The sequence below is a fragment of the Ambystoma mexicanum genome, chromosome 1q (assembly GCF_040938575.1).
Source record: "Ambystoma mexicanum isolate Mex_15411 chromosome 1q, UKY_AmexF1_1, whole genome shotgun sequence".
Lineage (NCBI taxonomy): Eukaryota > Metazoa > Chordata > Amphibia > Caudata > Ambystomatidae > Ambystoma > Ambystoma mexicanum.
The window spans coordinates 1,014,124,841-1,014,152,137 of NC_090922.1; the positions used below are offsets into that span (position 1 = coordinate 1,014,124,841).

General features: G+C 45.1%; 1 protein-coding gene across 1 annotated transcript in view; it reads right to left on the reverse strand.

Moving 5' to 3' along the window:
* LOC138540423 (calcium-activated chloride channel regulator 1-like) overlaps positions 1-27,297 on the reverse strand; it is a 493,684-nt gene that overhangs the window by 252,776 nt on the left and 213,611 nt on the right. The window contains exon 5 of the mRNA XM_069641684.1: positions 12,425-12,593. Coding sequence (XP_069497785.1) covers positions 12,425-12,593 — 169 coding nt within the window. The remainder of the gene's footprint in view (positions 1-12,424; positions 12,594-27,297) is intronic.

Below are 27,297 nucleotides of genomic sequence, written 5' to 3' on the forward strand. Positions count from 1 at the left end.
AAATGGCTCCAAATAACTAGATGGGAACTAATGATGACCATCAATTCTACAGTAAATGGGTTCAACGCAATAAAAGAGGAGCTGCGAGCTGTAAGGATGGTAGCACTACAGAACAGATATGTATTGGACCTTCTCACAGCAATGGAAGGAGGAGTTTGTGCAAAGATAGGACAATCATGCTGCACGTTCATACCTGCCAATGATGCTGACAATGGTACACTGACAGAAGCAGTTTCGCAATTAGCTCAGATGCACTCCAAAATGACGGATGAAAGCAATGGTGTGAACAAGGATGAGAGCTGGTTTTCACTATTATGGTCGTGGATGCCATCCTGGCTGTCAGATGGACTGAAAATAATAGTGGGCTGTACTATATTGGCTGGCGCTACCCTGATCATAATTAGATTTTGGAAGGCACGAAAGGCACGCACTACTGACGAGTTGCTGGAAATGGTGGGAATGCACCCCTTGATGCCAGCAGATGACGGCCAGCATACAGGTGTAATAATACAGGAAAGGGAGAAGCTGCGCACCCAAATAATTACCAACCATCTAGACCCACCATCAGTAAAGACCGAGAACCCAAGAAACCCCAGGAGCTACATAGGAAGATGGGTATACTGTACTCCTGGGGGTACCTGTGAATATATGTATTGGTCCTTTGAAGATCATGTAAACCACTATGGACATATCGGAGGAATAACTAAGATATGGCGAGTAAGAGGAGATAACGAGAAGGATATGTTTGTGGTCGACAAGTCGACCAGAGGGGGGACTGAAGTGGGAGAATGGAAAACCAGGCTCCCGTCCTTCACCTCTCGCGCTTGGCCTAGAGGGTCACGACCCAAACACCCGCCACGAGAAGAGTTTGCCCATTTACCAGACGACCAGATACCCTGGTACAGGAACATACGGATGTGTCCATCTGCTTGCCCAGCAGCCCGCACTGGCCATGCCGACACCTGCGGCGCGGATCAACTAGACTAAAATCTACACGTCGTTAGAGATGCCATGACGACCTAGACAACGGGAAGCACATCTGAACAAATATACACACTGGACATTCCCACACCAACCTACACGAAGAATATACTCAGTGCTATGACGTAGGCGACAGGCATATTCACGGACGTGCATCTTTATTATTTTTATATAGGCTTTCAGAATGCAGAAACGCAAGACGCGTCATGAACTTTTTACTAGCTTGCTCACGCTTCTCTTTGAAACCAGTTACCACCATGAGAAATATAATAAAGACAATACTGGTTATGGAATTATATGCTCCTATAACCTAAAGCACCTGTGCACCAAACGGACAACTTATGCACCGGGCCAAAGTAGGCCTCAAACAAGAGCTCCCGTGGACATCAACAAGACAAGAGTCAGTTGCTGATCCTGCAGAATGAGCTTGGCGAAGCAACCAGCCAAGGTCGCAATGTTGCAAACCCACGTTCCAAGAGCAAATCATCAAAGGCACGATGTTGCAACCTCGCACTCCGCGCACCAACGTTAAAGTCACACCGACAAATTAAACCAGACGCACAGTAGAAAAACAATATTAATTGTGCAGAATTATGCCTCTTTCACGGTCCCTCCCCACGTGATCAAGCCGAACCTGACGAGATGCCAAACCCGGGAGAACAGAGGCGTCTGGATCCCTCGCCACGAGACACTGGCAGATACACTTGAAAGGCTCAATGGACATCTGCAACAGTGGGAACGGTACCCCGTCTAGCTATGAATAAGTCCTCACATTGTCTGCATGTACCCATAAGTGAAACATTGTTGCAACTTACAGGTACACCGAGAGCTGGGAACGACGGTGGTCCCAGGCTGGGAAGCTCACGGGCGCACCAATCAGAACATGGGGCTCTTATCACTGACGCCAGCACATTTAGCCAATCCTCAGGAGCCTTCATGTAACAATTTTCATGTATCTAATTGTAGGGACAACCCAGATATACCACCTGACTACACCTTGTCCACTAATATCTTTCTCTATATGTGTGCCATACTAACCCTACCACTCGAACACCCAATTAAGAGTGGCGATAGGTTTTTTGTTAACTTTCTGAAGTGACGCAAGTAGCGCGTCATAATACAGTAAAAAGGGCCTGCGAGCCCCACGATTGAGTGTGTGTCAGGACGAACGCGTGCGCTCCTTGACCCATCCCTGCCGTTTGTCTAATAAACAGCAGAGTCACCTTGCTCCTTGTGTGCGTCTCATACTCTATCTCATCTTATCTGGCATACACACGGGAGGAGTTGGGGCCTCCCTGCCTGGAGGTCTGGGGACGGTCCGGCCGACCCCGGCAGAATTTCCCCCCGACAAGGCTAAAAGGATTCCCTTTTCCAGGCACCTGTTCTCAGGGCACCTGACTACAGAGACCTTTCATAGTACAAACTGATGCCTCAGATACTGGAATAGGAGCAGTCCTCTCTCACCTTGATAAAAAAAGGCAGGTGACACCTTATATGTTTCACCAGTCGCCAGTTTAAGGACAGAGAATTATGGTGGGCCAAAGAGGAAAATAAGTGTTTTTCAATCATGTGGGCCCTTAGAAAGCTGATACCCTATCTCTTTGAGACTTCCTTCACTGTACAGACTAACCATAAGCCCCTAAGGTGGCTAATGAACATGAGGGGAGAGATTCTTAGGTTGCTCAGGTGGCCCATGAGCCTTCAGGGTTTTGACTTCACTATTGAGCATAGGCAAGGTACTTAACATAGCAATGCTGATGGGCTGTCCAGGATGTACAACCGACTGGGACCCTGCTTATGTTCTAACCCTTTCCTGACTTTTGGAGGTCAGTAAAGCTCTGCTTGTTTTGGCAGTCCCTAAATCTGTCAGTACTGAGAGACTTTGGGGGTAATTCATAGAATTCGGCGCACAAGTGGTGCACACGGCTGGCGCACAGAGTGCGTGTGTGGCAGTCTGCATCAGCCGCGTGCGCCAAAACCCATTTCAGCGCACAGCGTATTCATGGATTTCAACATCCATAACCAGCCGTGGCGCAGAGCGGGGCAGGGACCTTGCAGCAGCGCCAGTTATGCCCCCAACCCCGCCCTGTGCGCCAAAAACATTGCACAAATCCCCTACATAGCGCAAAGGGCAATGGACCAGCACACAGCCCCCCAACCACAAACGCATTGGTAACTCCCCACACACCCCTCGAAATACGCATACCCTGCTTGCGCTAGCAAAACGCGTGTAAAAGTCCACACGCACCCTTCGGAATACGCGTACCCCACTCACGCTAGCGAAAACGCATGTAAAAGTCCACGCGTACCCCCAGAATATGCACAGGCCACCTATCCACCCTCCCCATACCCCACAGGTAGCCCATCCACCCTCCCCATGCCCCACAGGCAGCCCACACCACAGGGGGGACTTTCTCCACACATTTTACCTAATGCGAGTGGGGTAAGTGTATTCCGGGGGTGCGTGTGGACTTTTACATGCGTTTTCGCTAGCGCAAGCAGGGTACGCATATTCCGAGGGGTGCGCGTGGACTTTTACACGTGTTTTCGCTAGCGCGAGCGGGGTACGCGTATTCCGAGGAGTGCGCGTGGCCTTTTACACACGATTTCGCAGTGTGGGCCATCCTGGGTGTGCCCTTTCCCCCCTCCCCATGCCCTGCAGGAAGCCCACACCACAGGGGACTACCCTACACCCCTGGGCATGCCCCGCAGGCAACCCACATGGCACCATGCACTCGGGAGCACCGACACATGTCCCCCACCGACCCCCATTGACGGGACCTGCCAACAGGCCCTGACTTATGTCCCCCCACACCCACCCCATTGATGGGCACCTGCTAGCAGGCCCCGACACATGGCCCACCAAACAACATGTCCTAACAAAACAGACCCATGGCTCCAATACCAACCCAAATCCCCCTTGCCCCCAGTACAAGCATGCAACCATCCACAGCACCCACTCCCAAATTGCCCATGCCATGACAGTCTTAAAAGAACCACCATGCCCATGCATAAATGCACAAAAGAGCCACACAGTGGCAACACATGACTGAGGCACTGCTCATTGAGACATGCACAAAACCAATGATAGAACACAACACCAATCATGAAGATAGAAAAAATGTATTAAAACATAATGAAGTAACATAGAGGAAATCAAAGTTGAAAATCAATATACAATGACAGATATAAGCATAAAAAATGGTAATCCAATGAAAAAAAAATAAACGTCATGTTGAATAAAAAAGTGGTCCATTACCAATGTCAATAAGAAATAAATAATCCAAATAAAAGAAAACCATTGATCCATGGGAAAATTGAAAAAGAAAGTATGTACAAGTCTGCAACTATATACAATGGAAGTCCAAATGGTCCATGATCCACAAACAAAAGGAAACCTACAAAAAAGTCCTATGAATAAAAAATGATATACATAAAGTGGAGCAATGTCCATGAACTCCAAAATAAAAGAAAAAACAAAGGAAACCTAACACTAATGAACTATGTACAATGGCGGCGGGCAAGTCCAACGGCTCACTTGTTGATGTTCCGGCCCAGGGCATCATCGAACTCCATGTCGATGCCCCGGAGGCGGGCCTCTTCCCTGGTCCAGGACCCTCATCCAAGTGGACACCACAAGTTATCTGCAATTCCTCATTGGATTGTGTAGAAACACATTTAACACCAACTTCATATCACTGTTCAGATATATTTAAGCACAATGATTGACTTGCTACGCTTTCTGTTTTGGATGTTAGTGCTAAAATTGTAAACTTGCTTGAAATACACTTTGGGATGCATGTGACAAATATTAGTGACACACTAATTAAAAAAATGATTCTTGCGTTTTAGACTTAAGTAACAAATCCACTTCAATACATTAAAATCTACTAATTCCCAATTCCTTCCCTCCCAACTCTCCACTCAAACTGAACTAACCCATTCTAAATTTATCAAACTTTTGCAACCTCACACGCTGTCTTCAGATGACCCACCAGGTCTAGTACATTTAACCAACTCCTATCTTAACGTTTTCTATCAACAACCACTTTATCAATCGATTCATCTAAGCATGGGAGCTTCCCTTATTGCTAACCTGTGCTTCCTCAATAACCAGGACAGATCTACGTTAAAAAAAAATGCAAAAAGGTGAATTGCAAAATTGCGAAGCCCACTTGTTTGCATTTTGTAATTCAAGCTTTTAGGATTTCGGTTGTTTGTCCACCGCTTGGCATCTAATGTATGCGTGGGACACCGCTGCCAAACCTGCAGCCCAAAATACCGAACATGGGGAGCGGTCGACACCCCCGCAACCCAAGCGCCCCTTTTTCAGTATTATGGGATTCAATCTTTTATACCAAGCGAATGCGAACTAACTGGGCATTCAACCTTGTTTCCCTCTATTTTGGGGTAACCCAGCCAGGTCAAAACTTTTTTGGCTCAAGTAAGGAGATGCGCTAGTGCATCACCTTACTTGCGATAAATGAAAGAAGTAGCCAAATTCACAAAGAGCATCTGATTGAGTGCCTCTTAGATGTGCTCATTCACATGCTCTTTTTTTCCCTTTGCACATTTGCACAAATAAGAGGGCGTTTCTGGGCATTTTAAAGCACATCCCGAATTCACAAATGGGATGCGCTTTAAAATGATGTGGTGCAGGTGGGCACTGCTATAGTCAATTATTCTGTTTCCAAATTGAAAAAAATCTTCAGTTAGTTTATCTCATCACTATGGAACTTCGTGGTAAAAAAAAGGCCTATGGCACAGGGCCGACAACATACGCAAAATTAGAAAACTCAAAAGGAATACCCTGTGCGATCCACAGGATCTCGTAATGCCCTACTAGCGGGTTGAAAAAGTAAGGTTTCAATTACTAAATGATTAGAATAGCATTTCTGCAATATTACTCCTTATATTTAAAGACCAAAGCTTCGAGAGCAATCGTAACACAGTGTTATTTTAATGTGCATGCAGAGATAAGTCAGTGAAGCACTTAGGTTTAAAAGATGCCTACGCATTATGCCTTAAAATGCCCAGAAACAAGAGCCATCCCCCCGTGCCTTTGAAACAGACACAGGGGGCAGGTGCAAATGATGACAGGGTAATCTCCAACCCAGTCGTGATTTTTTTTATTAGCGTGTGACAGACACAGTTTAAAGTTTCAGCTCACTGGAACCGTGGAACTTTAGTTGACTTAAATCATCTTCAGCTGAATGGCGCTGCCAGGGTTCTCCCATTGCAATACACTTCCTAACCATTTAGTGCCGTAAATCTAACCTTGGTGTTACATACCTTAAGAACGGCGCCCATTGGTTTTTTAACCAGGGTCTTAAAGAGCTGTAAAAAAGCACCATTAACCTGACCAAAGGATAAGCATGCACCAACATGTGTTACCCCCTCTGTTCCCACAGTCTCAGAGGCCATACCCACCCCATCTGGTCCCCCCGTGATGTTCCCTTGTGCCCCCCCCTTCTCGCACACAGGTGTTGCCTGTTTTGCTTGATTCTTCTACCCTGCTCCCCCTCAACCTACATCTGCAGGAGTCTGTCCTGATACATTCTGGTTTCACCATCACCGTCTTGTGGCCAATGCTGTATTTGACTTTATGGACTTCATTCATGGTGCGTCACTCTTTCTCAACTCTCATGCTGGACTTCCTTTGCATCTTGTACTCATGGTGGCCCTGAATCATGCTGTTGCCATCTTCATCTTGTATCCTGGCTTGCAACATTATGTGTTACTACTGACTTCTGCAATTGTATTCGCTCTCCACTCTTGCTTCTCCACTCTTTTTGACTGCTTACTCTCTGTTCTCTCCTCCTTTCCCTTCTCCCTTTTCCTATCTCCTCCCCTTACTTTCTTCTATGCACTTACTCTATCAGAATTGTCCCTGGACCTAACATGATAGCAACCTCGTCTGTTTCCTCCACTCTCCCATTACTGTTTTTTTCCTCCCCACCCCCCGTCCAGCACTATCTGAAATATCGTCAGGCCTAGTATAATAGTCGCTTGTTTTTTTTGCTCCCCTTGCTTTCTGCACCCGCTCCCTCACCTTTTGTTTTTCTCCGGCTCTACCAGAAATGTTGTCAGGCCTAGTACAGCAGTTGCCTGTCTGTTTCCATTTCCTTCCCACTCTCCCCCTCCCTTCCTTATCTATGTCTTAGCTCTTGCACATCTGAAATGTCGTCAGGCCGAGTATGATAGTTAATTTCACATCCTTACTGTTCATGGCCTGTAAGAATGTCATTGTATTTTCCCTTGTTCCCTCCCTTGCCTTGAAGCACTTTGAAACACGTTGTGTATAAGCGCTATATGAATGAACTATCATATCATATCATCATATCATATATCATATCAGATCATATCATACACCTTTTTTATTTACGTTTTTTTTTAAAAGGACACACTAAGATAAATAAAAGATGTTACTCTTTCTACGGGAACTCCTTTTAAGGTAAATGTGTCGCTTGATTTCATATTCCTCCCAATTATCAAAAACTTTGATCTCCCAACATTAATTGGTAGTTAATCAGTTGCTTTAGGGCTAAAGGAGTCCTAGAAAATAAAACAGAGTCATCGGCATAGCTTTATGTTGTTATCTGGGTTCTACTAACAGTGGTAAAATCCAACTCTGAACTACGTAGTTCATTCTCTCAGGAGTTAATATATAAATCCAAATGAAAGCAGCCAGCACAACCTTGGCCTGTGCCTTTTGTCACTGTGAACACATTAGTGCTCTCACCGCTTATGCCGAATCAAATGCTAGCAATGGTATCAAGATGTAAGGAATGCAATACTTGAAGCAGCCATATTGGAAAATTATAATCCTCAGGGAGCGACCATTATTTGATCAATTCACCAGATCAAATGCGCAGGACAAATCCACAGAAGCTAAACGCATTTCTTTATTTGAGTATGAATATTTAACAATCAAAAACTAAAAGTTAATTGCTTGTTTTCTCGTACTCAGCCTATCCTTAAATCTTCCTTGACACAATGAGATATCATTTCCCATAAACCAATTGAACTGTCTCCTAGAAAGGAGTTTCCCAAAGAGTCTGGATGTGGCAATGAGAAATGGTTAAATAAATCCATTTTAATAGAATCTGGTCCCGGACTCTTATTAGAGGATGGCATATCGAGTGCATGATGCCATTCAGTCATATCAAATTCATTACCTGAACTAGAACAGAGACATTAGAAAAAATTATTACATTACCATAATGACCATATGTATCAGTATAGATAGATTTAAAAGTGTGATCTAGGATTTAGCTAGGTCACAAGCTGATTTAAAAGCCTTCATAAGCTTTGAGATAGCAGATTGATCTGCTAATCTATGATTGGGAAGTAGTGTTTGGCAATCAAGTAGGACACTAAAGCAAATATGTAATACTTAGCAAGGAGACCATGCTCCCTTGGACAGGCTTGCAAAAAGCAAGAGAACCAACACTGAAGTACCGAAACTGTTTTTGGATCTTTAACGCTTATGTTTTGACCTCTTACATCGAAGTGGACACAGGCAAAACAGCACTGACTGACTAGATTGTGTCCCTACTTCCAGAGCAAAATGAGATGTGTAAGCTAAAGGACAGGGTGTGTGGTAAAGTGCAACCAGAAGCCTGGAGGTCAGTAACACAGGGAGACAAACTTTAGACAGGGAAAGACATTTTACCAATCTATGTCAAGATTTGTTTGGCAGCGTGGCTAAGAGAAGAAGCCAGTATGCATTTTTAGTAGAGACCCAGAAGAGCGTGTGACAGAGTAAATGTGCAATCCAATAGGTGGATCATTAAACAGGATCTGTCTAGTGGCGAGTGGAAAGTGAGACAAGCAGCAAAGCAAGATAATCAATGCATGTCCAACTGTTCATGTCCAACGCTGGGAAAGAAAGTGAGTTGGAGGGAGAGTAGGCCTATGTTTGAGCCAGACGGGAGAGACGTCTGGACTTCTGGAGAACTCCTGAAACAAACATGTCCCATGAACAAACTCTTGATTTCTCCTACTCATTCTGTGAAATACCAACCAGCCTTGTTTCATGGTGGTAAGAGAATGGAGATGACTTATGATCTTGAGAAGTAGAGGCCAGAAAGAGGGTAACAGCACTTACACTTGCAGGCAAGAGCAAGAAAATTGTCGCCAAAGTAGAGGAGCAAGAGGAGACTCACAAAATGTGTCTCAAGATGGGGTGATGGAAAGCAACAGCCGGTTGTGTGAGAGACATGGATCACTGAGAGGGCCTGTAGGCTTGGCAAACTCTTGGAGCACCAATGAATGGACTAACAGGACGATTTGGTTGAGAGGCAGTGCGAGTGAAAAAGAACAGAAGGCAACCATGAGGGGAAAGGAATGCTGCATGCTGCCAGAGAGAATTAAACCCCAGTACTTCTGGCCAATCTGTCAAACAATTCTGGAATACACACACCTTTGGTAATGTTCCCGGTGTGGCTCTGTCCGTTGCCATCCTTTCTCTGGTACTCATCCTGTGAGTTTGCCTTTCCAGCATTCAAGACAAGCACAACACATAAATATTTTATATGTATAACCTACATGGGTAGTCGGGACATCACTGCTACTGTAAAAGATATAGCAGTGCCGTTTAGCCCTCATAGCACAATGGCCCAGGAATAAGACCTTTGATCCATGTGGACACATATTGACCTAATGGTGGTTTCAATGGTTTCAATATGATAGCTATGAGCCCAACCAGCTCCAGCTCCAGCATCACAACAGTTTGCTTAGATCCAGAATCTAAAATGCCCATCCTTTCTGGATCGCCAAAATGTCATGTTGGAGAATGTAATCGTCCTTTTCCCTATTTTCCCTATTTCCCTATATATCAGACTTTAACACACACATACTCTTGCTCTGGTAGTCCTGGGTCTTGTCCAGTACACTGCATGGATATTTCTGCACAACGTGGCATTTCCAGTCCTACTTGAAAAGGTGTCTGTTGGGTATGGCGCTACAATAAGTTAGTGATTTGCCATCTTGGCTGTCGTTAATGCCTCCCTGTGATGGATCGAAAGCTTCCATGAAGTCCCCATCTATTGGCTCCTCAGAATGTTTCTCTTGACAGTGTAACAGCATTTGCTCAGCCCCCCACAAGAACAGCCCTGCGCGATCTGAGGGGGTGAGGACAAAATAAATAGCCACTTATGATCCTTTATTAGATCTCATTTTCCTTGACACTCTTTATGCTTGAGCTTTTATCACTCCAAGTTTATCTCTATTGCTTCTTCCAGGGTTAAGCAGCCACATTGTATAACCCACCTTTGTATGTGTAGTGCATGTAGAAACTGTTAGAACATTTTTCAATAGTCTCTAACGATATTCTTAGGATCCTCCATTTATTTCCCTACCAGATATTCGATATGATAGTATACTTGTTGTGTGGTCCTACTGGGATCTAGATTCAAACATCTACAATTTGTCTGGGTGATCACAACACAATCTTTCTAAGATGTTTTTCTTAATATCTACATACAACCTTTCCCCTCTGCAGTTGGCTGTTTGATATGCCAAATAGCTAGAAGGAGGATCAAGAAACTGGCACACTCTCTCATCTGGCCAGGGAGCTTACTTGCCTAACCTCTCAAAGTTAGTAAGAAATAAGTCTGGATGGACTTCTGACTAATACCGCCGAATCACTGAAGTGGATATATTTTTGTGTACTGTAGCCAAGGCAACACCTCCGTTAGTTGAAGTAATGCAGAAGGATGCTTCTCTTCTGTCGTGATTTGTCAGTTCCCATGGGTCTGTATTGCATCTTTAAATGATTGAATGTGTTCAGTCAGTACATAGCGATAGGTTTCCCCATCATGTGCATGAAAAATTATTACAGTTTAAAGCTTCATTTTTTCCATCCACTAATACTTTGAGTATGGCTTGATAATGTAGCCACGTTTACTTTATCAATGGAACAGTAGAGTCTGGATTAAAGATATTTTCCTGTAGTAGTCATAATATATCTCTTCAAACATTTGTCCTTAGTGACTGTTTCTATTCCAATTAATCCAGTTTGATGGGTTATGACATTTCAGTCAGATCCTAATAATACCACTTATTACACTGTATGGGAGGAAGACTCTGAGGAAAGGAAGCAAGCATGCTTTCATCCACTCCCTGACTAAACAGGGTGACTGCTGCCTGGGAAGAGGTATTGAATTTACTATCAGCTGTGTAACAGTTGCTCTGGTGAGGGTGTGCCAGAGGTTCTACCCAGGTTCTGACGCTGTATTGAAAAGAGGAACCAGGAACATGTCCTGCTTGCCAAATTGGATAACAGGAAGAACACCTGAAGAACCACGAGCCGAGTAACTTCTAGCAGAAGGATGAGCACTTCATCTGTCTTGAAATGCCCCTGAATGAGGTGGGATAAATACCCATGACTGCTATGGATGTTGTGCTGAGTGAATCCAATGTTATGGTGAGTGCAGAGACCAGTCCGAGTGAATCTAAGGTCATGGATAGACCTGAGAGAAATCTGGGAGAGTCAGTGGTCAGGGAGAGACCTGAGATGATTGATGTGTTAAAGGGACCATAGGCCATGCGAAGGTTTAATTAATCTGTGCTGACCAGAGATGCTACAGAAGGCAGAACCATGCCTAAACCACCCAGGAAAGGGCTATCCAGGCAAGCATTTGGCCTATGTTTTTTTTTTTATGAAGTAGGGTTTGACTTTATAAGAATAGGCTTATGAACAGTTTTGTTGAATCTTATTGTTAGCCTGCATGACCCACAAAGCATAGGTTTAAATGTTCTTTTGGATATCACATTTGAAGTCTGGTTGTTACAAAATGGCGTCCCTGGATAGACAGAGGGTTATAAGAATAGGTTCAAGACTTTTTTGTTAAACCATTTGATCACCTTGAGGTGAAGGGAGCAGCTTGAGAATTCACTTAGTGTTGTACCCCCCTTGATTTCACTTTTTAAAGAATGTCCTTATGTTTATAATATTTCCCTAGTGCCTCTAGGCCTTCATCCAACCCAAGAGCTTACATTATGAATTACAATAAAACTTTGTCAATTGAAACTTGTGTTTTACATTGAGTCATTGATGAAATCCCCATGCCATGAGTGGGTGTCCTCTCACTTTCCCGGAAACATGCACTATGCAAATGTGGGAATCTGATTGCCAGTGCTTTGAATTGGCAGTGCCTAGACCCCCTTCAAAACTGCAGTCAGCTTTTGCCCTTAGAGCCATTCTGCAATCATAGATGGGAGGAAAGGAAGCAGGCAACATGCAAACAATGCTGTGCTGCTCACCACTAGGATTGCTGCATGTGAACTCGGGCGTGGTTTCACACTTCTGTGATGGGGCGCATATTCATGAGCCACTTGGAGCCTGCGGCTTTGTTAACCACTCCTCTGCTTTGTCAGTCCCAAGAACCTAGTGCCCGCTGCTCAGCATATGTAGATTCATCCGTTCACTGATACTCACAGAAGGTAGCGCTTGCATGTACATTATGGATGCTGCCGCTGGTTGGTTCCTATCTGCAAGGAAAGTGCATCCCTTTTTCAAAAGTTCTTCTTGGGTGCGAAACCGGCAATCACCCTCCGCGCAGGTGCTTCCATCACACACAAGTGTGCCTGGGAGGTCAGTTGAACACCTAAAAATGACACCATTCATTTAAATATACTTTTCAAGTTAGATCCTTTTAAACAACATATGCTATTTCAGAAAAGCAAAAGACACTGGCAGAAGCTGGACTTTCGCTTTGAAAATGGCGTGACCAAGTCAACAAGACAGGAGGCATCCTCCTCTTCTTCTATAAACATGATACAACTGTCACTCAGTAGAAATCATCAAGAAACACACCACAAATACCTCACATAGTCCTTATTATGGCAAAAGGGGTATGAATATCACCAGCAGCAATAGCTAACTAGAGCCAGATGCAAAGAATATTGCCCATTGTCGAAGACAGCAATATTGCCTAGTGGTAAGGTTTGCTCAGCTGGGCTACTGCCCACGCTAAAGCTACTTGTATTGAAGCAGTGGTGCACTTGGTAACTGTATTGCTGTTGGCAATGTGCAGGTCAGCACAACATATAATTAAGAAATGGAAATCGTGAACCTAAACACTTCTGTTAGCAGGTCTCAAAAGGATAAATCCCCCAAAAAGCTGTTGCAATATTTAGAGTAATTCCACCTCTGGCATTCACCACCCACTAAAATCTTAAGTTGCAGGAAGCAAACACCCAGCAATAATCATTACCACCGAAAGTAAGGTCATGTTGCCTTGTGTGCCACTGCCACAGTTGATTTCTGGCTGAGGTGTAATCCTGAAAAGATACACATGCACTGCTGTTATTTCTTCCTAATGAGAGATTAACACATAGGTTCTAAAATGGATCTTCCCCTATGATTGCCATATGAAACATGATATTAGTATAGTATTATTATTATTATTGTTATTTGTGTTCGTAGTAGCATCCCTAATGTTACTATTAATAATAATATTCTTATCGTTACAGGCAGTAATGTTACTCTAATGAAGTCACAACATTTTTAAAAAAATGTTTTATTGGTCAAACACAAAAATGTCAACCTTTAACATACAAAAATGTTTCCTTGCCATTTCGTTCTCATTCCTGAGCCTCTTTAAGTCACCTCCCTATTACCCAGTTCATCATCATCAGACTGTTCATCGCCCTCCATTAGCGGTGGAAAAATCTTTTCCACCAGTTTGAGGGCGTCCAGTGTCTGACCGACTTTGTCTGCCATCATAAGCCGTTCCCACCATTCTTCCTCGGTGGTAATGTCCAATGGGGCGGGGGTGTTCTTCAAATATAAGCTCCTTAGTCTTTGAAATCCCGGACAGGAGAATGCCAAATGCCTCGTGGTTTCCAGTACTTGAGGGATTCAGGGATCCTACAGAAACGACAGCATGCGTCTTGGAGTTTGATCATTCTTCTTAAGTACTGCACTTCTCTTGACAGCAATAGATTAAGTCTGAAGCGCATCAGTAGGTCCCTGTAGTGGGGGGATGGGAATCTTGTAAGGTACGGGGGGAGAGGGCGGGACGGGGTGATTCCGTTTTTTCCTTTCCCAAATGATGTTATGACAATAGATATTTTGTGCCTTCTGGGAGTCCGTTCCACCCCAGTCCTTCTCCCGTAGATGTTTCTTGGCCTTATCCGGATTTTCTCTGAGTGTCTCTATTGAGATATTATTCTGTAGTAGTAGATCCTGACATTTCTGTTTCCAGATACGAAAGAATTTATCACCCTTTTTGTTCCTTGAGTTTGCCAAAATCTCAAACAGGATTGGGGGGTTATCCAGTAGACACTTGAGATAGAGTGAGATTGTTTTCCATAGGACTGTCGAGACCATGGATTGAAATCTTAATTCATGTCTAATTGTTACCACTTTTAGGCAATTTGGAAGTTTGAGAATTTTCCGCCAAAAATAGGCCTCAAGTTTCCGCCATACTGTCCATGATAGATTTAGAAATGTCTCAGCTCCATGAGTTAGGATAGGTACGACCTTTTGTTTGTAGAAGGAGATAATCGGAATCATGGAATAATTTCTGTATCTCCAGTGCAGTGCTCTCCCCTGGTTTGTTAGTTTGGCTAGTCTTTCCTTAATGCCATTATATTGTGCCTGTTCGTTGATGTATTTTATTCATTCTGACGCCGAGGTATGTTGTAGTATCAACTATTTTCAACACCTGGTTTTCAATTATCCAAGTGAAGGGGGACTTTGTCTTCCTGACACCTAGGGCAGATTGTGTTACCAAGATCATTGATTTGTCTGTGTTGATTTTCATTCTGTTTTGGTCGAGATAGTTCTTAAACTCCACTATTCGTCTCTAAAGCCCTATTGCTGTTTGGTCAATAAAGACAACATCATCTCTATACAGAATTCAAGATAGTTCGGTCCCTTCGAGCTTCGGTGGAAATGCTCATATTCTTTTCCTGTGAAGCTTTTATGTCCGTCAGATACAAGGCAAATAGAAAAGGGGGTAGGGCACAGCCTTGTTTGATCCCCTTAAATGTCAGGATGTTCTCTGTTGTGTCCCCTCCATTTGAGACAATTATTTGGATTGTTGTGTTGGTATAAAGCGCTTTTATTGCTTCCAGGAGGTCTTCGGGCAGTGCCATTTTTCCAGTTTGGCCCACAGATGGTCTCTACTGACTGCATCAAAGGCCTGTTCAAGGTCAATGAATCCTAAATAAATGTTCCCTTTTGTTTCTAGTGCTCGTAACTTTAGCAAATTTTATAGAAACAAGTTCAAAGAGGTACCCACCCCGGTCATGAAGGCCATCTGGCGTTTGTCCAGGATACTTGCCTTAATAGCCCAGTTTTTCAAGTCTCTTAGCAGGATCGAGGAGAAAATCTTCCCGATGGATTCTAAGAGGGCTATAGGCCTGTAATTTCTGTGGTTAGTGCAATCCCCTTTCTTAAAAATGGGGACTATCAAGGCTTCCTTCCAGGATCGCGGGATATATCTAGTACTCGTAACTTGTTGGAATAGGGTCAAGATGAAGTCAGTCCATGCTTCCCCATTTTCTTTTAGCATATCATTAGAAATGCTATCAGGGCCAGGTGCTCTTGAGGAATTCAATTGTTTGAGTCTTAGTGATATGTCTTCCCTGTCGATCTCAATGAGCCAGGGGGATGATTTACACTTCTTTTGGGTAGGCTTTGTGGCATTGTCCGCTTTGAAGAGGGCCGTGTAATGTTTCATCCAGTCTTCTTTGAAACTTGGTTGGTGGTTAAGGCAGGCTGGAAGTCCTTGCTCTTATTTATGATTTCCCAAAGGGACCTTGTATTAGCGGTGCTAATCTCGGCTAGCATTTGTTCTGCATCTGCCTGTGCTCTCCAGATCTTAAAGGATTTTAGCCAGTTTTTATACCGTTGTTTGCATTGCTTTAATCTTTCCTCTCTGTCAAGCAAATTTCTTCGTCAAATTCTTCTGAGATCAGCTCGATGTTCCCTTCTCTTTATGACCAGATCTATGTTATATGCATGTTTTCTTGCAATTATTGTAATATTGTCCGTGTCTCTCTTAAGTTCAAATCCCTTCAGCAGGCATCTGTATTCCACTGTATTTTTGTTTCTTTTTATGTTGTTGTCTAGATGAGTCATACATTTAGAAATTCATAATCTGTTTCTGCCCCATGTTAGTTCTATTGGGCGTATGATTTGTTGGTACGCCTCTTTGGAGTTCCATCGGAGTGCCACTTCCAGCAGTGTATGGTTGCTAGGTAGCTGTTTCTTTACGACGAATGATTCAATCCACGTAAGTGTATTTCCTGCCATAAAGCAGTAATCCAAACAGGCGCTACTTAGATTACAAAACCAAGTATCCGCACCTAGAAGGTCACCCTTTGTCTGTCCATTTAGCATTGTAATTTCTCTGATATTCATTTCTGTGATCCATCTGTTTTCCCAAGTTTCCAAATGTGATCTTTGCTTCAATTGGCCTTTTTTATCCAGAAGCTTCAGATTCAAATCTCCACAAATTAAGATCAGTTGTTTTTGATTTTCGAGCATGGATTCGTCATTAGGTTCCGTAATGTCTAAGAGGTACTTGTCAATATCGCAGTCATGACTGCTCCAATATGTGTTGATTAAGAGGAGTCTGATCTCCTGGCTCCCTCTATTTTTTACCAATTTTAACACCTGAATGTATGGATTCGGTGTTTGATGGTCCAGTACCTGCAAGTCATGATCCTCTTTGATTAGAGTGAAGAGCCCGGCACGGGCCTCCCCATTGGACCTTTCAGAGCGGGGTTTATGAACGCTTGAAATACCTCGCATGCTGGGCTTGTTCTTATCCAAGTCTCCTGCAAACATATGATTTCAAACTCTCTCAAGAAATCACTTTCATCAAAGTATAAATGTCCAAACTCCCTGGTATTCCACGAGGCCAGGAGAGGTCTTTGTTCGGTTCCTTCGGGCGGGCTCTATTGATTCTTTTTTTCCAACCGGATGTCTGGCTTTACTGATCACTTTCTTGCCTTGAGCCTGTTTGGTATAACCCAGATCTGTTTTTTTACCCTTTGATCTTGAGTTATCAACGGTATAACTTAGCTTGGTCAGAATGCTGTCGAGGGGTTTCTGATGGTCATCCCTTTAGGGATGTTTACCAGACCTATCGCTGCGGGTTTCATCAGGACGATTAGCTTTTTTGGTTCGGGGGTTGGACAGGTGTCATGACCTTGTCCCCACCGAGTGTCCACGGGGCCCGAAAGACTCTATTCGGCCCTCCTCGGATCCCTTGGAGCCAGTCCTGGCGCTGTTGGTATCAGAGGCAAATGCTAGGACGGGGTTTCAATGTGCAATGGACAAGCATGGCCGCCCCCATGAGGAACGTTGGGGAACTGCATTCGGCGGTCTAGCATACAGGGCGGGGCTCGCATCGAAGTCTCCTGGGATACCTGCTGGCTATTTAAACCACGCCCAATTGGAGGCACGCGCTTCACGTTATTCTGCTCTAGCAGCGTGACGTTCACCGGGTCCTGCTCAGCATCCTAGCCTGCAAGGGTGAGAAAAAGGCAAGAACTAATGCCAACCTTACCTGTTCAACGGCATCCTCCGGCAACTGATACCATCCAACGCTCATCATCTTCCTCCGGCTCCATCTATGACATTGTGTGAGCAGCTTACCAGTCCGCCAGGAAGGCCACCTTCTCAGAGATATTTTCCGCTCCCTTGGGTTCTGGAGAACCAGTCTTCGTCTATTCTTCTCGACCTGCAAGACAACAATAGCACAGGTTAGCTATTTGCAAGGACGCTCTCTGAGCCGCTTGGCATTTCATCTTACCTTCTCGCACCCAGCTTTGGCATCCGCCTCAGCCTCCAACACCTGCAAGAAAAGGGGAGAAGGTTATTTGTGCGTACATCACCAAAGACATTATTCTCAATTTCATCTACAAAGACTTACCTCAAAGAACGGAGTCGCATCCGGTCTGTACTCCGGCCCTCGCCAGTGAAGAAACTGGGCAGAATGGTGCCAGTGACAACGCGCCCCTGCCCAGTGCAGCAGGATGGAGAGCGCATCTTTATAGAAATTAAAGTGAGAGTCGTCCCAGGGGAACCGCAAGGGAATCGGGAGCCCGGGAGGTGGGTGGCCAGGGAAAGAACAACAGTTAAGGTTCATCTCTTGGTTTATAGAGCCGACCCTCGACATCACGAACTCCAGAGAAGGGGAAGGGTCCGAAGAGCATCCCGGCCAGTCGAGAAGGCGTCCCGTGGATACAAGGTGAGCGTTACAACGGGTGCCTCTGCTGATATTTCGATGGTTTTACTTTATGGTTAATCCTGTCTTGCCTGGCTCAAGAGGATTCCTTTGTCCGATGTCTACCCCCCCGCGACCTCCAAGGCACTAAGCCTGAAGCCTAGGTCCTGCAGCTTGTCTTTTGTTGTCATCACCATGTCATCACCATGTCCTTTATTCTCTGCGATCTTAAGTGAATGGTGATTACATCCGACCTACATTCGTCTGTAAATTCAATGATTGCTATATCATCAGGTAGTAGATTCCCTGACGGTATCAGCTGATTAAGCAGAGTTAGAGTATTTTTCCTATTGAAGAGTATCTTCTTATGTTCTTTTGTGGTCCTTTCTAATTTTACTTGGATGTTATTTAAGGTCTTTTCTCTTGAAGAGTCCGGTCGGGCCAGTCGATCTCCGGGCCTTTCTGTTGTCCTCTCTTTCCCCTTCTCTCTGTTACTGAATGACCTTGGAGCTGGTATCCTCTCTTGTCGTCTTTGTTGTCTTCGATGTTCCAGACATTTTAGGAGCTCCTGAGTTTTTTTATGCAAGTGATGTTCAGTATCGTTCCGCTTAGGTGGCTTTGATGTCTCGTCGTGATGTTTGGTTCGTGATGTTCTTTTGTCCTCCATTTGTCATTGAAGGTCATTCAGGTTTCCATCCTTCCTCAGCGGTCTTTCGCCCTGAGCATACTTCTTTAAATCTTTCTTTCTTTTCTAATTCTTTTCCGGTGTGTTTTTGTCCAAGAGCTTCCTTTCCTTTTTATCCTCTGGATTTGAATATTTGCCTATGACTTGCCAGTCTGTCAAGCTGATGTTCTCCCAAGATTCCTCCTGCTGATTGTTTTTAATTATTTCGATCAGGTCACTCAAACAATCAGAACATTCTAGGTCCACTACAGGGATTTGTTCACGATCAGATCCCCTCCGTGGGACTGGTTCCTGTAGCTGTTGGTTGCCAGACTTTTCACTTAGTTTCATTTCTCGTCTCGGCTTCTTTGCTGGGGGTATCCATTCTTCCCGGGGCGGGGTTTGTATGTTCCTTAGAAAAGCTCGAGAGCCATTCGCTTTTCGCTTGGTTGCTTGTTTTTTAGTTTTCTTTTGAGAGGACAATGGGGCAGCTTGAGATGGAGTACCTTCTACATTCATTGTTGCGTGCTGGTTCGTTTGATTTGGGTCTTGGAACATTGAGTAGGATGGTTTTGGCTAATTTTCGCCCAGTTTGGCATTAGCAGCATTCTTGACTTTCCCAGACCCTGCTTGGCCTTTTCCCAGAACCAGGGGTCCCCTGGCTTGTTTTGGACCATTGTTTGTATCTGGAGATTTAGGTAGAGGCTTCCCATGCTGGTTGTCTAGTGGCCTCATATTCAAGGAAGCTTTTATCTCAGTGGATTTCCTAATCCACTTGTGGTCTTCCATAATGGCCTCCATAAGAAGCTGTTTATCATTCAAGTCCTGGCAAGCCAAATCACATAGGCGATTTTGCCATTGGCAAGAGATGTCTGATTCCTTCTCGAGCCTTGTGTCCAGTCGTTTCACAAAACCGGCACGTTCATTTACCTGCTCCTTCACATTCAGGTTTGATGCATAGACCGAATTTACGGAGTCATTGATGGTCTCAAAAAGTTTTAGGAAGGGAGCGATTGCAATGTTGAGAGCTGCCATGACTACATTCTGGGTTTGGATGAAATGGTTCATTCTACCTTTACTACACAGTTCACTAATTTTCCTTAAGGAGGGTTCATCAATCATCATGTACTGTACTTCTTTTTCCAATGGGGGCACGGACTCACTTGGTGAGTCCACCATCTTTGTCCCTTCAGTGCTCGGGTAATTTTCATCATGGGACTTTACAATCGGGGAGTGGAGATTCCTTGGTACTTCTCCATCGAGAGCTGCTATTTTCTTCATAATGAAGGATAGGCTTCTCTTTTTTCCGTCATGATTCTCCCCGTAAGATTTGAGATATCTTGAATCAGCTTATTTGGCAACCTTGAGTTGAACTGTAAAGGCGTCCCTAGCCCCGGTGTCCCCTTAGGGGAAGCAGGGGGTGGGGGGTGTGCCATGATCAAGTCCCGGGTCTCTATGTTTGATGTAAACAGAGGACCCTTGAGACTATCATCCTCAGGATTGCCATGTTGGACCTGTGATTCTGATACTATCTTTACTGATTCCTTTGTCAGGTCAATGTAGAAGGGGGTGGGGGGAGGGGCTTTGGATGGGTCATGCGAGTTTTCCCAGATTTCCACCTCCCAGTCCAGAGCCCTGCTGGATTCAGGATAGTCCTCACGACCACCCTCGGTGAGGCTATCATCAGAAGAGCCCCCTCGATCCATTCAGGTGCTTAGTTTCAGCTAGCTTTCTTTTGATATCACTGCTTCCAAGGCATTTGGGTTGGGATAAGTCTGCGGGAACATGCTCCCTGATAAGGCTGCCTTGTGCCGGTTTTCACCTTCCACTTCGCTCTCGGTTTCCTGGGTTGCCTCGTGTTGCTCTTTGGGCTGTGGTAATATACAGGGAAGGGGGTCGTGGCAACAGTTGAATCAGTCACCACTGCTGGCAGTCAAAATCAGGATTTCCTGTGTTGTCATTATTTTCGTTGCCGCTACAGGGTCGATCAAGATATTTGGCTGGTCCGGCAGTCTTAGGGTAAGATTAGTCTCCTCTGTGGGCAGACCCTCCACTCCATCCGATTTACCACCAGCGGGTGAGGGCGGGCCCACCGTCTCCCATGACTCCTGAGTGGTGTGACAGCTGCCGTTGTCAAGGGCGCTCTCCCCCACAAAGTCACTTATTGACAGCTGAGGCTGGGCTGCCGATTTCAGCCCCTCTCCTTGTCTAGGATCCATTATTTTGGGCAATAGTGTAAGTTCCACTTCGGGGGGGCCAACTTCCCTGCTTTCCAGGGTGTCAAAAGATGGGTTGTTGGCCACTTCCCCCACGGGTGTCTGGTCCCTCCCGCCTTTATCTTGGATTTTACTAGAAAAGGGGAGGTGGGATTGTCTTAGGGACAAAGGGGCTTTATGATTTAGCCGTGTGGCAGGCGACAGTGGGGGCTCTGAGGCAGGGCAGGAGGCAAGGCGCTGCCTTACCTGTTGGCGAGTCTTGATCCTTAATTCAGCCTCCGGAGCCGTCTTGTCGCTCATCACGCACTGTCTTGATTCCATAGTGCAGCTCCTCTAGGTGATGATCCGAGGCAGAGGGGAGAAAAGGTTGGTCTTGGCTTCACCGGCGACCCCGGTGACCCAGGCAACACCGTCAACACCACTTGCACACCACTTCCGCTGACGCGGGAGTGGGCGCTTTTGAGTGTTGGGTCGGGTCGGGTCACTGTGGGCTCCTCCTCCTGTGGCTTAAAGGGAGAACCACAGCCAGCTAAAGTTTGCAGAAATTACGTCCGGCAAGGAGCTTCCAAGTACTGCAAACAATGTCAGCGGCTACAAGGGTCCAACACCATCAACACCACTTGCGCACCACTTCCGTCTCACCTTTGATCCTGGGGGATTTAACGACAAAGATCTCTAACAGAAATCGGAGCAACACCCACTGAGGAGAGAGGACTTTGGATCCAGGCAACTCCTCTGTATCGTGAGTGATGAAAGGGTCTCAACGCCACTCACAGCAAAAGTTCCCTATCGAATAGTTTGCAAGACAAACAATCAAACAACTGAACCATGGTTCGGGAGTATAAACTTGATATTTAAGCTACTACAGAAACACAAAGCAATCGAGTTGAAGTTACCTTGATATAAGATATTATATCAAGCTTCGCAGACCCACTTTCCTATGCTAGGGTTCTCTGTGCATCCACACATACAATACTTGTGTTCATTAGTGGACTCTACACTGAATCTTATGCCACATCTCATCTAATCTTCTTAATTTTGGTCTTGCCGCCGCCAGCCTTCCTTTTAATACTATACACCTCGGCAGCCTTTTCCTAGAGCAACCCTATACATGGCATGTACTCATTAATAATGACCAAACATTAAACACACCATGCATTATTGAGAGTAACATGATTGCTAATGTCTGGGTATGTCATTGTTGACACATTCATCCATCACATCCATCAACAAATCCATTGCTTTGTACATGCAATATGTCAACCAATGTTTTTACAAACATGTGCAATGTTGCTCTGTGCAACCTAGCAACACTAGAACAAAATAACACATAAAAGCAAGTTAGCAAAATCATTGGCAAATTGCAGACAAATAGCCCTCTATGCAAAAATGATGAATAGGGTCCCAGGTTTACGTTATGTAGAGGTGGAGCAGATGATAGAGGCAGGGTTTGAAGTTGGGCACTTTAGATGGTCTTGGTGATTGGGGGCATGACGCTTTGGAAACAAAGCTCTTTGGCTCCTCGTCAAGTCTTGTTGAAAATAGGGATATGTATGTGTAGGGTAAATGGCCCAAAACCCGAACGATTAAAAACAATCCTAAATATGCCAATTAATCGATGCACCGTTTGCAAGGAAAACAAAGTTGTCTTACTTGCAAAAGTATCAGATGGTCCATAGAGCCGAACTAACAAGAAGCTCACCCCACCCAAAGAAGTTACATCTTTCATACGGCAAATTAACAAAACTATGCATAATAAGGATTACAACATGATTCCGCACTCCCCACTGGCTAACACATTTATACAATACTAGTTTTACCCTATAGTCCAAATTGGTCACGCATTATCTAAACACAGTCTCCTAAACACATGACCTACTATATCATCACTATGAAGCTCAGGAGTTGATTAACTACCAGGTACATTGTTACCATGATACATTTCTTTGATAAGTAAAATATTCTTGGTCATCACATGGTGTGCACTCCTTCGTCAGATACTGATCAAAGTGTGAATCGCAAGGCCAACTCTGCTTTAATAATACAATGGACCTCCTCATTATACCACACATTGTGGCACGCACAACCAGCTCCCTGCCCTTGAAAATAAATGTATCGGCATCACCTCTGCTTCTCCCATCCCAAATAATGGTACAGCCCTAACACGTCCTGCCCCTTATCGCTCTGGTAACCCAGGTGCCCATGATGACGTGATCGGGGCACTACTGTTATGTTTGCATTTTGCTTTATGTATTGATCCCTAGAGTGCAGCTGCTGTAGTTCAATAGGTTGACTGCTCTTCGGGGGAGGGCAGTAGTACTCTAAATCGTCACCAGGCCTCTTGGCATCACAGAACCCCATGCCCTGTTCGCATGAATTCAACCTTTGATAGGTGTGTCCCTGTCTTCCTCCCTGGACCCAACATTCCTTTCCCAGCTCTTCTGAGCTCGGCAGTTGGACCCAATTAACTGTTATCGACACGGTACGGCTGCCTGTGTCCTTGACAGCGTAACCTCTCTCCGGGGGAAGGAAGGAGAACTTGTCTCAGTAATAACTGGACAAAGCCGCGTCTCCATGTTGAGCTTGTTTCTCATACTTTCAAAAATGCATCTTGTGACCTGCTCTAAAATCCAATACGGCGGAACTACTGCTACTTTAGCACCTGGACTTCACCTTTACTCCAACACTTCTCTGACTACATCTCATATACCTACCTATGTCAGCTACCTACTCGCACATCACTGAAAACATAACACCATAAACTACTGCTAAATGCAAGATATATCACCCTAGCTTTGACCTCCGCATCCCTAACATGAATAGTTTGTTTCTCTTTCTGTGTGGCTATATGATGTTTCTAATATGTGTCAAAGCTAGCTTCAAATGGATGTATGCACATTCTGCCATGCCCAACGAGAACTGATAGCACTAGGACATCTAATATATTTTGTGCAGTCTAAGCCTCATCACGAGTTGGGCGCTAACTCTGGCGGTATTACCGCCGGGGCTATTAGCCCTACTGCCAAAATCCCTGGCGCCGTTAGCGCCGGATCACTGGTTTGGTGGAACGGTAAGTCCCCATTCCCCATTGAGCCCATTCGGGAATAAACCTTCCCCCATCGGGGCATTTTCTTCTGAGGTACACGTCATAAAATAACATCGCCCATCTCCAGCCAAATCTACCCAATGCTCTGCATAATTTTCTGGATCACGTGGGGAATAGACAGTGTTACTGGAGGACCAACTGGTTGTTCTACTCTTACCATCCTGTGCTCTATTTCACCATTCTACTTCTCAGTCTCTGTGTATACGTTTACTGTGAGGGGAGTACCTTCGCCTCTTGTTATGGACACCACCATCATCACTGGGCTCCTAGGCAGTGTCTTAGAGCAGCACCGTAGAAACATTTGACACAAACAAAGAAATTACATGAATAAATACGATAGGAGCCAGCATGTTTATAGCTATTCCCATCCACCGCGGGGCCCTTGAAAATATTGAATTGAACCAGTCTTCAGCACTCACTCCTGGCTCTTTTTCCATGGTAATCCGCAGGTTGTGCAGGACCCCTATGTCATGGGTTAAAGATCCATTGACCACATTATTAGAGGGCTTGTTAGCGCAGCAAGAAGATCCTATTCTATTGTACATGCTTCCTTTCATTGCTGTAAGTAAATCCCGTACATACCGGTTTTGGTGGGTCATGAGACGAAGAGCCAGAAATTCTGCTTTGATTGAATTGAGACCCTGCTCTGCCTGTTTCGCTACATGCAGAATCGTCCACCTAGTCATCTGCTACCAATTGGCATTGGCTGCAGTTTGGATGCCAGGTACAAGCATGGAAGTGAAAAATGTTCTGGTTTTGGTAAACAGATGGAAATGTTCCAGGATCGCTTTGAGTTTTCCAGAGGAATCTTTGGACCAATAATTCAACCTCTTTCGTCAGCGAGCTCTTCGTGAGCGAAGAACATTTTGATAGGGAGGGGGTTCAGTTGCAACTAGGGGTGGCATGTTTATGACAGTCACATGTAAGTGGGGCACTATGAGAATGCCCGAACACAATATGATGAGCGAGCAGATGCCTCTCTAGGATGGGGGAAGGAGGAGCTACACATATTGGCCGCACACCCAATACAAATCCATCAATGTGGATGTGCCATTAGTCAAGTTGGGAATAAACAAGGTCTTACTGCACCTTTCATTTGTGCCTATGAGTAGCATGCCATTTTCTCTGAAGCAAAAAGAGAAGTATGTCACAGGCTTTTCGTTTGGTTCGATCCAAGTGAGTTTTGAGGCATAGGTGCTCCAGGGTTTGAAACCTTTATGGTTGACAGGTGCCACTACATTCTACAAGAGCCCCAGTAGACCCCCGCTGTACAGTTTATAAGTCCTTTCAGGCATCTGTCATTTAAAAACAGCGCACTATTCAATTTCAGTAGTGCTCTTATTTGTCCATGTGCTTGCTCTTTGATCTTGGCCAACTTGCTTTCATCTCTCTCCATTATAACTACCTGGATTGTGCGTCCTTCAAATAGGCTTCTTATTCTGCAAAGGCCCAGGTGCGCTAAACATTGGTCTATAAGAGGTGGCATTTCTTGTGGGATAAACAGTTTGGTATAAGAGCGCTAATGTAGCAGCTCTCATTTCACTTCACTCTTCCAACCTGTCACGATTCCATGTCGGGCCCAGGGGAGAGTGTTTTTCCCCATGATAGAGTAGGGAGGTGGTGGACAGGTATGGTGGCTGGCTGTCACAAGTGCGTAGAATTGAGCAAGGTAGCACTCTGCACCAGCGCGCCAACCAAGGGAGAAGGAACGCCCGGCACGTGCAAAGGAGTGCTGAGCATGTGCGAGGAACCAACGTCCCTGGCAGTGTAACGCTGACAGGGCGTGGTCCAAGGCTATAAACCCACAGCTGGACCACACCCTGTGCTTAGCATTTCTTCTGCTGTTAGCAAGAGCAGTATCTCGCTTACCGCTCCTGCTCTCAGTGTATCCGGAAATGACTTTACAAGGATGGAAAACAGTGGAAACTCATCTGAAGAAATACACCTGAAACGAGGATCCACACCCCTGTGTAAAGACTTTGTCTCTGCGTTTTTTTTTAATTTCTTGTCCGAACAGGACCCGGAGTCGATCGGTCGGGCTGTTCATCTTGGACATTGGTTCTTCATCGCCTGCTCATCTAGGACATTGGTTCTTCATCGCCTGCTCATCTTGGTTCTTCCTCGCTTCTCCGATTGTTGTCGTACCTGCAGGACCTGAAAAGGCAAAGCAACAGTTTGAGAGATCCCATTCCATTCTTTGACCGCCGCCCGTCCCAGTGCCCAGTGTGCTCACCTGCGCAGTGAGTCCAACTCTGTTCCTTCAGCATCGCTTGGCGGCATCGGCCTTCAGTCGCTCAGCTCCTGTGAAGAAGAAAGACAAAGACATTGTGAAAGTAAGCTCAGTCGCTGTACAGAACAAGTTTGCAAGCACAGTCAGTTTGACACCCGTGTTTAATCAAGACTTACCTGTTCACCATTGTATCCTGTGTATCGCAGCCGGCCTGGGCCACGCACCTTTAGTGAAGTAACTGGAGGAAGATACGTACCTGAGGACTGCGACCGTAGTCGCAAATATCACGGTGAGCAGCACTTGCTTCGTGCCATCCAGTCAACCCAGGCTCTGAAGGGGAGGGGCAGAAGGGAAGGCCCAGCCCTTTTACTTACCCTGTACTTACCTTTAGGTCTACCTGACCCCCAGAACAGGGCTACAAATTGGTTCAGACCGGACCAGGCACTCCTGCAGGGCACCAGAGGTAAGTGTGACACCACCTCCATCATGTGGTTGTACCACATACTATCTGTTTCGGGGTCATGCACATCCTCAACGGTATCAAAATTTACTCCTTTATCTTCATTATATTCAATTTCATTTGCTGTTTCTCCCTTATTTCATGCCATCCCCATGCTTAATTTGTCGGTGTCATTGCTATACCCCCTTTATATGCACAAACTATATACAATTCCCGACAAGAAGGAGAAGACAGAACAGCAGCATCCTATATTTAACAATATATACATTGCATGACTTGTTGATCCTGGAAGCTCTGATGTACAAGAAAACTTAGTGTCATGGTGCTCACGTGGGTGCATCCGTTGCACAAATGTCAATATAAAGGTCACTACATTCATTGTTTAATGTCACTGTTCTTGAGGGGCTGTAGAAGATAGTGCTGTGCCAGTTTGTTTTTGTAAGTCAGA